The sequence below is a fragment of the Tupaia chinensis genome, unplaced genomic scaffold (assembly GCF_000334495.1).
Source record: "Tupaia chinensis unplaced genomic scaffold, TupChi_1.0 Scaffold000127_2, whole genome shotgun sequence".
Lineage (NCBI taxonomy): Eukaryota > Metazoa > Chordata > Mammalia > Scandentia > Tupaiidae > Tupaia > Tupaia belangeri.
In genome coordinates, this window is record NW_006159596.1 from 1520526 (window position 1) to 1533514 (window position 12989).

General features: G+C 44.5%; 1 protein-coding gene across 2 annotated transcripts in view; it reads right to left on the bottom strand.

Annotated features, from left to right (window-relative positions):
- The window catches only part of TBC1D9 (TBC1 domain family member 9), a 168285-nt gene that overhangs the window by 15873 nt on the left and 139423 nt on the right, over positions 1-12989 (bottom strand). For both annotated transcript variants that reach the window (XM_006144638.2, XM_006144637.2), the window contains exons 9-15: positions 12748-12898; positions 10478-10692; positions 8116-8233; positions 5829-6114; positions 5196-5325; positions 2818-2916; positions 2075-2143 (exon numbers count right to left, since the gene is read on the bottom strand). In XM_006144638.2, the coding sequence (XP_006144700.1) occupies positions 2075-2143; positions 2818-2916; positions 5196-5325; positions 5829-6114; positions 8116-8233; positions 10478-10692; positions 12748-12898 (1068 nt within the window). The remainder of the gene's footprint in view (positions 1-2074; positions 2144-2817; positions 2917-5195; positions 5326-5828; positions 6115-8115; positions 8234-10477; positions 10693-12747; positions 12899-12989) is intronic.

Consider the following 12989-nt stretch of genomic DNA (forward strand, 5'->3'; position numbering starts at 1 on the left):
CAGAGAGAGAAAGAGACAGAGACAGTGAGAGAGAAAGAGAGAAATCACTTCCAGGGAGGTTGGCTACCTTGCAATCCCTTCTCCTCCATTCTACTCCTGGAATCTTGGGCACCCACGCACACGTGCCCAGAATGATTTTCAAGTCACCAGGACTCGAACTATGGTAGATGGTGTGGGAGATCAGTGCCATCGCCACTACGACATCTGCCTCCGCCTTCTCCCATCAAAGCCCTTTCTCTTACCTGCCCATGGCCTTGCTGTCTCCAGCTGCAAGCTCCCACTTGCTCAGTTCCCCAGAATCCTGGCCCTTACCCCCACTGCCTCAGGAAGGAGATTTCTTCTGGTCCTCAGTATCCCTTTAAAATCAGACCTGAGTCGGATCATTATTTCTCCTTTATGAAGCGGAGGGAATCCTTCCTTATGGATAACTTACACTGAGCAATTGGCTGCAGGTCTGTACAAGGTATGGGTAACTCATCAACGAGCTGCATCCTAGAGCCCTCACTCTGGAGTGCTGAGCAGAGGCCACAGGGGGCGCTGTTGTCCACGCTGTAGGAGATCCTGCTGGTGAGCAAAGCCCATCCCTGGGCAGCTGGAAACCTGGAGTTCCTCAGTCTCCCCATCAGAACAACGCAGGACTGTACTATATTGATAACTGATCACTCATCTACCTGTGAGTTCAACACACCCTTGGAAAACCTCCTGGGGAGGAACTAGCAGGCACTAGAAACAGAAAATTAAGAGGTGGTGCCCTCTAGTGGCCAACAGACAAGTGAGCCCATGGGTGAGAGTAAACTGACATTCTCTATGAGTGTTCCTCTGATCTTGGTGTTTTTTCCTCCAGGTTTCCTCCTGTAATACTTTACAGTATCACAAACAGCCAAATTTAGTTCTGGTAGTAATTAGAGTTTGTGATTTTTTTTTTTTGAGAGATTTTCACTGTAGGGCGCGTGCATTCGCCAGACAGACAGAGAGAGACATAGAGACAGAAAGCGAGAAATCACCCCCCAGGGGGGATGGTCACGCCGCAATCCCTTCTCCTCCATTCTCCTCTCAGGATCTTGGGCACGCACGCACACGCGCCCGGCGTGAGTTTTAAGCCACCAGGTCTGGGACACGAACCACGGTCGACCAGGTGGGAGTCCAGCGACATAGCCATTACGCTAACTGCTGGTTCCCTAGAGTTTGTGATTTTTATAATGATTTTTATCACAAACTGACCAAAAAGCATCTTTAAAATTTTTTTCCCCATTAATTGTCACTTTTTTTTCTCTCTCCTGAGTTTTTTGCCATAGGAGATAGAGACACAAAGAAGTGAGAGGGATGTGAGAAATCACCTCTCAGGGATGGTGGCCATCTCCTCCTGGGACCTTGGGCACACACGCACATGTGCCTGGCATGAATTTCAAGCCACTGGATCTGGGACTCGAACCGCAGTTGGCCATGCATGTGGGAGGTCCAGTGATGAAACTACCACACTATCTGCTGGCTCCAAATGTCACATTTTTAACCCGTGATGTGTATAATGATAGTTATGAGAAAAGAAAAAAAAATTATACACTGCTTTATTAACTAACATCATATTTTCTTCTTAAGGAGCAAGGTTCTTAGGGGGTTCATGTGTTAAATGGAAATTGCAGAGATTTTCACAATAGTGCTTTTCCTTACACAGTTTAATTTTTATGCTAGTAACATTATTTCTTGAGGGTACTTTATAACTTATTATAGGAAATTAAAATATTAAGAATTTCAGGCAGAATTTCAACTTGATTACCATTGTTCTAATGAGTACTATAAAGCAATAACCTACTTTCTTAGGCCCATGAAAACAGCTATGGTTAGAATATTATATGGATAAGAAGAGTGATAAACCATCAACCTAAATTATTTATAAGACCAAGCTTATTTTTCATATTAGGTGCTCCAGTTGGGGGCTCTCAACTCTGTACTCCTCAAATGCATGTAGAGATTCCAACTATTCCTTAACGATCTAACAATAATCAAGAACTAACTGCATTATTAAAGCAAACTCTTTTATTTCTTTGAAGGGGTGTAAATTTACTTTGAAACTCACCTTGAAGAGAGCATAAAGTTCTTCCAACTCATCGATGGTAAAGGACGTTTCTGTCACAATGGTTCTTACCTAGGAAATTAACAAGCACAATGAGTTTCACAAACTCGGGGGAACAAAGGTCATATTGGGGAAGTCCTTAATTTTCTTGTTTCTTGTTTTTTTTTTTTTTTCCCAAGAGTTTTTTGCTATAGGGCGTGAGCACTCACTGGAGAGACAGATTGACAGAAAGTGAGAAATAACCCCTGGGAGGGTGGGGGATGGCCACTCACAATCCTTTCTTTTCCATTTTCCTCCTGGGATTTTGGGCACGCACGCACATGCACCTGGCGTGAGTTTTAAGCCACTGGGTCCAGGAAGTCAATCACAGTTGGCCATGTGGGAGTCCAGAGACATAACCATTATGCAATCTGCTGGTCTCTCTTGTATCTTTTCAAAAGATTATTATTGAATTTCTTCCATGAGTGGACTTGAAAGATAGGCACTCAGCACACCCGACAGGGTCTTGAGGCTAGGAGCTACCTCCAGCTTCAGCCAGCCATGCATCACGGGCTTGTATGCTTGACACATTAGGCATGTCTCCGGATGTGAACCCAGAACCCTCCGGTATGCGTCAGCCTCACCAACACCGAGTTACTGCTGTGCCACTGTTCGTCCAACCCCAATTTTCTTCTATGAAATCCTCTTTAGTTCTGTCAAGCTGGGGAATGAGGAAGAGAGGAGAAAGATGGCCTCAGAGGACTCACCACGTTGCGTTTCGTTGTATCCTCCAGTGTCTGGATCACTTTCAGTCTCTGCTTGAACCTCATTTGCTCAATCAGATCTGCCCGGATAGTTCCAAATTTCTGGAAAGGAGCAGTATTGGTATTTCTGAAAAACATCTGCTACAGCACACACTATCATGTCTGCAAGATGACTGAAACACACTCAACACAAAGAACAAATGACCTATTACATGGCCGGCCACCCTCACCACACCTTACTTCCTGTTTTCGAACCACTCAACAACCACCGTATCTGGAAACGCTTATGCATCTCAGCAGAAGAACTAAATTTCAAAGTCAAATGTGTCTTCCTCAAGTCATAAAGAAAATAAATAAGAGGATAAAATAACATTCACTGGGAGGGGGCCAGCAGATGGTGTAGTGGTTATGTCACTGGACTTTTTCCATATGGTGGACTGTGGTTCAGGTCCTGGACCCTGAAAATCATGCCAGGCATGTGTGCATGTATGCTCAAGATCCCAGGAGGAGAATGAAGATGAGGAGATGGTGGGATAGCCATCACCTTGGGGGGTGATTTCTCATTTTCTCTATTAATTGTCTCTGTCTCTCTCTTCCCAGCACATACGCTAATGCAAAAACCTCTTTAAAAAAAGAGATTCACTGGGAAAACTGAGGTAGAGAAGTTGAATAAACCACCCAGAGTTCCACAGCTGAGTTCTACAAGCAGTCTGAGGCCCACAGAGCAGCTTCCTAATCCACCACCTGTAACTCTATCACAGGAAGTAAGTCCTCACTTCGGAGAGAGCTGGACATAAATTTCAGAGTAGAAAGAAATCTATTCACATTCTGGAAGATCTATTCAAATTCTGGCTTTTTTGCTTGCTAGCTGTGAGACTTGGTGACACAGTACAGTTTTCTGACCCTCAGATTTTCTTTCTCTGTAAAATAAGACCTCAAATGTCCTCATGAAATTGCTACTATAAGAGGGCCAACCGAGTGGTGTGGTGATTGAGGCAGCTGGGTCCATATGGCCAACTGCACGGTTCGAGTCCTGGACCTGGCGACTTGAGGAACATGCTGGGTGTTGTGTGTGCGTGTGTGCCCAAAATCCCAAGAAGAGGATAGAAGAGAAGAGACTGCAGAATGGCCATCCCCCTGTGTGTGTGGGAGCACTTACTTTCTTACTTTTTCTCTTTCTCTCTCTCTCTAGCAAGCACATACACACACACAAAATGCTATTAAAGATACTATATAAAGTACGGGTTGTGTACCCTAAACTGAAAACCCAACATCCAAAGTGCTCCAAAATTAGAAACTTTTGAGCTCCAACATGACACTATTAGTGGAAAATTGCACACCTGATCTCAAGTGACCTGGAGCAATATAAAATATTATACAAAATCAGGACCAGCAGTTGGTGTAATGGCTATGCTGCTGGACTCCCATGTAGTTGACCGTGGTTCAAGTCCCGGACCCGGTGGCTTAAACTCACGCCGGGCACATGTGCATGTGTGCCCAAGATCCCGAGCGGAGAAGGGATTGCAGTGTGTCCATCCCCCTGGAGGGTGAGTTCTCACTTCCTGTCTCTCTGTCTCTCTGTCTTTCTGGCAAGCGCACATGTCCTATAGCAAAAAAAAACTCTCAAAAAAAAAATCATCACCAGATTATGTGTATAGGGTGTCTAGGAAACAAGTGATTTTTATACTCAGACTTGGGTCCTATTCCCGAAACATCTCATTATGTACATGTCAATGTTCCAAAAAACTGAAAAAAAAAAAATCTGAAATCTGAAACAGTCTGGTCAGGCATTTCAGATAAGAGATCCTCAACCTATACCATTAATAGTAACTAATATTAAACATGGGCTTCATCTTTGCAGGTTGCTAAAGAAAAAAAGCTATTTCCCCTTAAACCTGACAATCAAAGAGCTCTGTGTTTGGTATTCTATCATTAACATCTTTTACTGAGCTAGAAATGGCCCCTGTTGGTTGTTAGGTGGAAGCCCGCCCACAGCCAGGTTTCTGGGTCTCACCACAGACAGAATGTGATGATTCTCCCTTCAGGGACACATGGTTCTAACCTAAAAGGAAATCATGGATCCATGTTTCTGCCTGGAAATCTCCAGAGGGTTTCTAAAGAATGATGAGGGTGGAGCAGGCCTCAGGGAACTAGTCACACAGAGAGCAGAAGCAGGGCCGTAACCTGCCAGTGCCTCCATCTTGGGCTTCCCAGCCTCCTGAACCGTGAGAAAGAAATTTCAGTGCTCTGTAAATTACCCAGTCTGTGATATTTACAGCCAGTTAATTCTATTAGCCACGAAAGCATGGGGCACTTGTCCATCTGAACCCCCACAACAATCTCAGAGGGCAGTTAACACTCTGCCGGGAGCCAGGTTCTACCTCGTAGGAAGTTCTGATGAGTCTGAAGATGTCGACCTCAGGGTAAGGCTCCACATCGTCACTGAGCAGGGAGTGCAGGTGAGGGATGGGCGGCAGCGTGCTGTCCTTATTGGTCACACTGTCCAAATACCTGCAGGAAGAAACGAACCTGAAGTCACAGGAAGACTAATCTACCCCTCTCCCATGATAGTTCTCCACTCATTTTCTGGAAACTGCAACTTCAAACGTAGGACTAGAATTGCCTCAAAAACTCAGTGGAATTCCCTAATTTTAAAGAGAAAGCATATGAAAGTAAATCATCGGCCACAGAGACAAGTGGGCATTATGATTCCCATCCAATCAGTTGATAATCCTGAAATGAAGGAGAAAGTGAAAGGAAGGAAGGAAGGAAGGAAGGAAGGAAGGAAGGAAGGAAGGAAGGAAGGAAGGAAGGAAGGAAGGAAGGAAGGAAGGAAGGAAGGAAGGAAGGAAGGAAGGAAGGAAGGAAGGAAGGAAGGAAGGAAGGAAGGAAGGAAGGAAGGAAGGAAGGAAGGAAGGAAGGAAGGAAGGAAGGAAGGAAGGAAGGAAGGAAGGAAGGAAGGAACGAAGGAAGGAAGCTGGCACTGGTTTGCAAAGTCTGGCTTAGCACAATACCTTCCCAAAACGGTCATGGCCTCCCCATCATCCTTGCAGTTCAACAGCTTGTCCACATTTGCATCCAGCACAGCTAGCGCCAGCTGGAATATCACCTTGATTCCTTCATAGAAGAAACAGTCAACCACCACCACGGCGCTCTCAAAGGGCATCACACTGAGAAACAGCGTGAGGAACCACGACAGGGAGATGGTGGAGATCACGCCCAGGTCCTGCATGCAGTCGTACAGCTGCGGGACGTAGTCTCGTGCTAGTTCCTCAAACACACCTTGGTCCACCAGGGCACCTGGAGCAGGGGCGGACACAAAAGGACACAGGTCAACCAACAACACCTTTTTCTAGAAGAACCCGATCAAACAGCTTGACGGTAATAAACTAGTTCACAACGACTGTACACACAGAACTCCGTTCCCTTCTGCTGACTGTTCTGCTGTTACCTTGTTTCTAGACTGAAGTGGCAACACAGTGTGGTCACTGACTCGTTCTGGCTCATCTCTTTGTAGGGTTTTCCGCACCATAGAAGAGCAGTAACATGACAATGACAATCATTATGAAAAAGCCAGTGTACAACAGTTTCCTGAGTAGAATTAGGTGTTTTGTTGACTCCCACATAATTGTTTGTTTGTTTGTTTGTTCGAGAGAGATTTTTTGCGATAGGACGCGTGCACTCGCCAGAGACAGAGAGAGGCAGAGAGACAAAAAGTGAGAAATTGTCCCCTGGGGGGATGGCCACATTGCAATCCCTTCTCTTTCATTCTCCTCTCAGGATTTTGGTCTCGCACTCACATGTGCCTGGTGTGAGTTTCAAGTCCCCGGATGTGGGACTCAGACCATGGTCAACTACGTGGGAGTCCTGTGACATAACCATTATGCCAGCTGCTGGTTCCAAGAATTTTTTTTTAATAGTTGTTTTTTAAAACTTAAAAGCATTCGGGACCGGCAGTTAGCATAATTGCTATGTCGCTGGACTCCCACATAGTCAACTGTGGTCCGAGCCCCGGACCCAGTGGCTTAAACTCACGCTGGGCGTGTGTGCGTGTGTGCCCAAGATCCCGAGAGGAGAATGGAGGAGAAGGGATTGCAGCATGGCCATCCCCTCTGGGGGGTGATTTCTTGCTTTCTATCTCTCTGTCTCTCTCTGTCTGTCTGGCGAGTGCAAGCACCCTATAGCAAAAACCTCTCCAAAAAGAAAAAGAAAAAAAAAAAAACTTAAAAGCATTCTAGCTGCCACACTCATGATCACTTTACTAACATTTTTGGAGAATATTTTCAGTAAACCGAATTAGTGCAAAGGCTTAGTAATAGAGACAGAACACAAGAGAGAAGCATTAAGCAGACACTATACTATACTAGCAGTGAGAAGTTCATTCGAGGGGCCAACAGGTGGTGTAGTGGTTAAGGTGCTGGACTCCCATATGGCTCACCATGGTTCGAGTCCCGAACCCAGTGGCTTGAAACTCACATTGGGCACACGCACATGCAAGCCCAAAATCCTGAGAGGAGAATGGAGGAGAAGGGATTATGGCATGGCCATCCTCTTCATGGGGTGGTTTCTCACTTTCTGTCTCTCTGGTGAACACACGTGCCCTGTATCAAAAACCTCTCTCTTAAAAAAAAATACATAAGAAACAAGAAATAGAAAATTATTTGTTGATGATAACATGTATGGTAATATCCTTGATTGAGCCAATATACAATACATACTGGATGGGAAATCTCATTTTGTATACTGTATCGCTGTGAATGACTGCAAATAAATAAACATAAAAATAGAGTGGGAAAAGGAAAGCTCGTTCTGCTAAAATGAACATCTGACACTTAAGGACTGATAAGGAGCAACAGCAATAATCTGACTACATGCTCACAACAGGTGTCTGCTCGCATTGGACCCAGCACTGGATGTGCTCTCTGTGCTCTTCTCTCTCTTCTCTCTACTCCAGAGAGTCTTGGGTTAGTATTTCCCCTCTCCACAGGTTTCATCTTCTTCACTGAAGAATTTTTTATGACAAATGTCTGTGCTGACGGCTGGTGTACTTGGTGTAGCTCCCGCGGCACAGAGGGACACCCACACCAAACGTGTTCTCAACTATTCCTGTAACAGTGATACGGGTACCTCTGCGCATAACCTATATTTATGCCGGCCCTCTCATTGCTATTTTGAAAAACTGGAGCAGTCTGACACTCTCTTGGCTGATGGTGACTGAAAACGGTATCCCAGCTGGGCCCACTCAGAAACACCTCCCTGGCAGGCAGACGTGGGTTCAATGTTCGCGGCGTGCCCACCTACCGACAACTCTGGTGTTGTAGTAATCCGGGAGCATGCGTTCGCACAGAGCCACCAGCAGCCAGAAAGCTTCCTCCTCTTTGGCATAAAGCAGCAGCACCGAAGTGACAATATTCATGGCCTAAAGGAGCAAAACAGGATGCCATCAAATATACATCAAGGACAGTGTAAAATATAAGCAATTTTGTTAACCTCAAAAAGTTGCTGAGTTATTCTCACAGGACTCAGCAAACTTCTGCTGTCAAAGGTCAGACAAATACTTTTTAGGTTTTAGAAGTCACCTACAGTCTCTGTTACATGTTTGTCTGAGTTTTATTTGGCTTATGACCATCTAAAAACACCAGGCCATAACTGTTAAGGGTCTTCATGATACTTAACAAAAGGTGTGGTGGTTAAGGGGATAGATCCCACATAGTCAACTCAGTGGTTCGAGTGCTGGTCCGCGTGGCTTTAAAAACATGCTAGAGGTGTGTGTGTGCGTGTGTGTGTGTGTGTGTGTGTGTGTGTGTGTGTGTCCAGCCTCCAAAAGGAGATAAGGGTAAACTCTTAAATACTTTATCCAAAAGCTTACAAGGAAGCTTTGAACCTGCTAAAATCTCTCAGTGCTCTTAATCCCCGATTCAATGAGGTAACTATTTCCTTTTGAACCTTCCATAATGGCTTCTATAACCAACTGCACAGGACTGGAGGCTTTTCTCAGAGAACAACTATACCCGTCAGAGCTGGAATCCTTGCCTATTGTTTCCATCTAGATAAAGATAGGAGTAATAAGGAACAGGGATTAAATTCTCCAGTAACGTATCTTATTAAAAGATATTTTCTCAGATGACTCAGAACCATTCAACTGCTCAAATGCTTTGGTATTTCAACAATTCTCTTAATTGAGAAGAGGAAGATCAACAGATGATAATGAACTCCGCTATAGCAGAAGCCAGCTCGCTTCTGTACTTCTTTTGGTCTTCTAGAGATCAGTAATTTTCATTTGTCTTTTACAATGTAAATTTCAAAAAAAGGAATTCTGGCCTAACAGGCTTTCTTCTCACATGAAATCTTTATTTAAATTCTACTTGAGGAGAAGTATCTTGCTGATTCTAGTACATGATCCCAGTCCTGGAGGGTTAGTAATTCTGTTCCTTACTCAATTCCTTCGTCATTCAGTCCATATATGGTTTTTGAGGGTCTGCTTTGTAATTGGCTCTGGACTAGGTATTGGGGGACAGGGGATGCTCGGTGACAAGCCTCACAGGGATTAAGTATCGGAGAAATAGAATAAAGATGTTGAAGTGTATTAATCAACCCGAGGATTTATTTAATGTAAGTGCGATCAGCAAGACAAAATACTGCAGGGGGACTGATGTACTGTGTGTGCGAGAGGGAGGGAGAGGGTCAGGAAAGGCCTTTCTGATAATGCGGCCTTTGAGTCTAAGGTCACATCATTTTGGAGTTTCCCAAATTGTGGTCAATGTACAAATATGAGACATGATTTCACTTGGTATGTGGGCAACAGTTTTTTATAGCAAGTCAGGCTTTCATTCTCTTGTGTGTTAAAATATAATCCTAGAATATAAAAGCTGCATTCTCAGAGACTTCATTGCACAAGAGAATGCAAGTATGCTGTGTTTTGTTTGTTTGTTTGTTTTTTTGCTACAGGGTACATGCGCTTGCTAGAGAGACAAAGAGACACAGACAGTGAGAAATCACCCCCCCCCCCAGGGGGGTGGCCATGTCACAATGCAATCCCTTTTCCTCCATTCTCCTCTCGGGATCTTAGGTGTGCACACACCCACGCCTGGCATGAGTTTAAGACACTGAGTCTGGGACTCGAACCATAACTGACTACATGGGAGTCCAGTGACATAGCCATTACACTAACTGCTGGTCCCAAGAATGCAAGTATAAACACTGCAGAGACTGATAACCAAGGGTCCAGCACTCAGGCTCTCTTACTCCGAGGTGGGAAGAGAGCCAGTCTAGGGGGATCAGAGGGACTCTCCCCAGGTCACCAGGCCAGCGGCAGATCCAAAAGGGTTTCCTGGCTCCTTCATTCAATGCAGAGGTTCTCAACGCAGAACAACTGTTCCCCGGGGGACATGCAGCAATGTGGAGGGACACGTTTCGCTGTCTTGGCTTGAGAGTGTTACTGTCATCTGGTGGGTACAGGGCAGGGATGTTACTCAACATCCTGAAGCACAGGCTGGTCTCAGAAACAGAGAGTTATCCAGTCCGAATGTCAGCAGTGCCAAGATGGAGACACCCTGGTGCTGTGATAATTCCATTAACATAGAACTTCCCTTCAAGTTATTTACTGGCTAACAAGACAAAAACAAGTTTGAACTTTTAAGTAGGAACCACCTATGACATTTACCTGGCAATATCCTATGTTGGGATTTCGAAAGGCATAAGCTGTCAAGACTCTCCTCAGAGCAGCAATGCCCATTTCGTTCTGGAAGGCGGGGTGTTCTGGAAGGGAGCGGTGTAAATCCCTCTCGATCTCCTCCGTGGCGAGATTATACTTGCCCATGGACTTCTCCACTAGGTCTTCATAGTACCCAGGGTGTGTGGCCTTTTCATTGATGGCACCTGGAAAAACCCAACAAATATAATAATGTTAAACAAATAGAAGCCCTGCCATTTGGCCTGCAGACACAACTTACTGATCGAACCTCTTCGCATTCCCAGCACTCCAAGGTAACATGTGAGAGATACTATGAAACCAGACAGATGTGTGTTTTGACTGCAGGTAGACCAGTAAGTTGATTTTGGCTTTCTTCTTTCTTTCCATTCCACAGCAAGCTGGCAACTTAGAGATCTCATATAGGCAGAAATTTCCAAGCTATAAAACTGGGTTCCAAAGGACTTTCACAGAGACCCCGAAGGAGCTGCTTAAGACGAGGGGAAGCAATCAGAATTGATCCTGCCCAGACCTCACCTCTCATCACTCCCATCGACCACAGGGACTTTAGTTTTATTTTATGGGCGTTTCTGTTAAAATTTCACTTGAACAAAGAGGATGTGCCTTTCAAAATAAGTTTGATAATTGTTTGCTAACACGTTAGCTCCAAAAGACTTAAATAACAATACTAAAGGGTAAGAAAGTATCAGAACACTTGGACACTTGGAGAGATTTTTTTTAATTGCAGGAGGGGAAAATGGGGAGATATGGGGTCAAAGGGTACCAAGTTTCAGTTATGCAAGATTGGTAAATTCTGGAGATCTTATGCACAGCAATGTGATTGCATTTAACAGTAATAAACTTGACATTTGTTAAGAGGGTAGATCATAAGTGTTATCATACACACACACACACACACACACACACACACACACACACAGAAGAACATGGGGCTTGGTGCAGTACTGTGTGCCAGTAGATGTTGCTATTCAGTAAGCTGAAGCCACATGGGAGGCCTAGGTTCTAGTCACAGTTCTCCTTTACAGTAAAGCTTGCCTGTAGTCCGAGCTACATGGAAAACTGAGGCAGGAGAATCACAACAGAGTAAGACTCTGTATAAAATTAAAAATGTAAAAGAAAAAGAAGAGAACGTGGTAACTATGTAAAGTGATAGATACATGAATTAGCTTAATTAGGGTGGTCATTTCACAATGTATATTAAAACAAATATGTATGATTCTTATTTGTCAATTTTGTCTCTATAAAGCTGGAAAAGTAAGGATGAGTGCATGAAGGTTGCAAGATACAAGATTAGTATACAGAAATCAGTTGCAATCTATATGCTGGCAATGAACAATCTGAAAATGGAAATAAGAAAAGAATTCTATTTACAGATAGCAGCAAAAAGCATAAAATATTTAAGAATAAATATAATGTGCAAAACGTGTACACTGCAAACTGCGAAATGTTGCTAAAAGGAATGAACAGAAATCTAAATACATGAAAAGACAATCTGTGTCCATGGATTGGGATATTTAAGACTGTTAAGATAGAAAGCACCTGAAATTGATTTACAGGTTCAATAAAATGCCTACCTAAATCCCAGTAGCCCTTTTTGCACAAATTGACTAGCTCATCCTATAATTTATATGGAAACTCAAGGAACCCAAAATAGCTAAAACAATCTCAGAGAAAAAGTTGGAGGATTCACACTTGACTACTTCACAGCGTACCACAAATCTACAGCTATCAAGACAGTTCGTATTGGCAGAAGACAGACATACACATCCAGCAGAGATCTCAGGGGTGACGATGACCAAGGGTGGGCTTTCTTAGTCCCTGCACTTCCTCCCATTCCCCATCTGGTGGCTGCTTGACAATGTGCCACACTGAAGCATCCTCACTGAGGCTGGCAGAGCTGGGAAGGGGACAAAGTCCCCGAATCACAAAGTAATAGATACTCTTAACTTCAGGTTCATTTTTATTTCCCTAAATAGCCTTAGTTGAAGAAATAGAAGCAGTTATGAGGGCCCGGGGGATGCTGGCTTCAATATGTGGACTACTTACTGGGGGTCCTGCATTTTTATGAAGGGAAGGATAATTGATGGACACAAGATCTCGCTCTAAACTGGGCTTTTGCACATTGGAAAGAACCCATGGTGCACGCTGGAAGTCAGAAGGAAGGGCAGCCTGGGTCCTTCAGACTGCAGCCGTGCTGTCCCGACACCAACACTGGGCCGTACCTGAGAGCAGCAGCCACAGCTCCCCCCGCATGCTCTCGGGGATGCCCTTCAACACCAGCTCGCGCGTCTTCTCAGTCCGGTACATGCAGACCCCTTGCCCGTACTCAGCAAAGTGAATCTTCCAGGCTTGCTCTTTCAAAAACTCTTTGGCCTGAAAGAGAGACCGGAACATTACCCATCCCAAAGCACTGCTCCCAAGGCCAGTAAGGAGAAGTGTGATGGAGTCTAAGCACTTTTCCTGC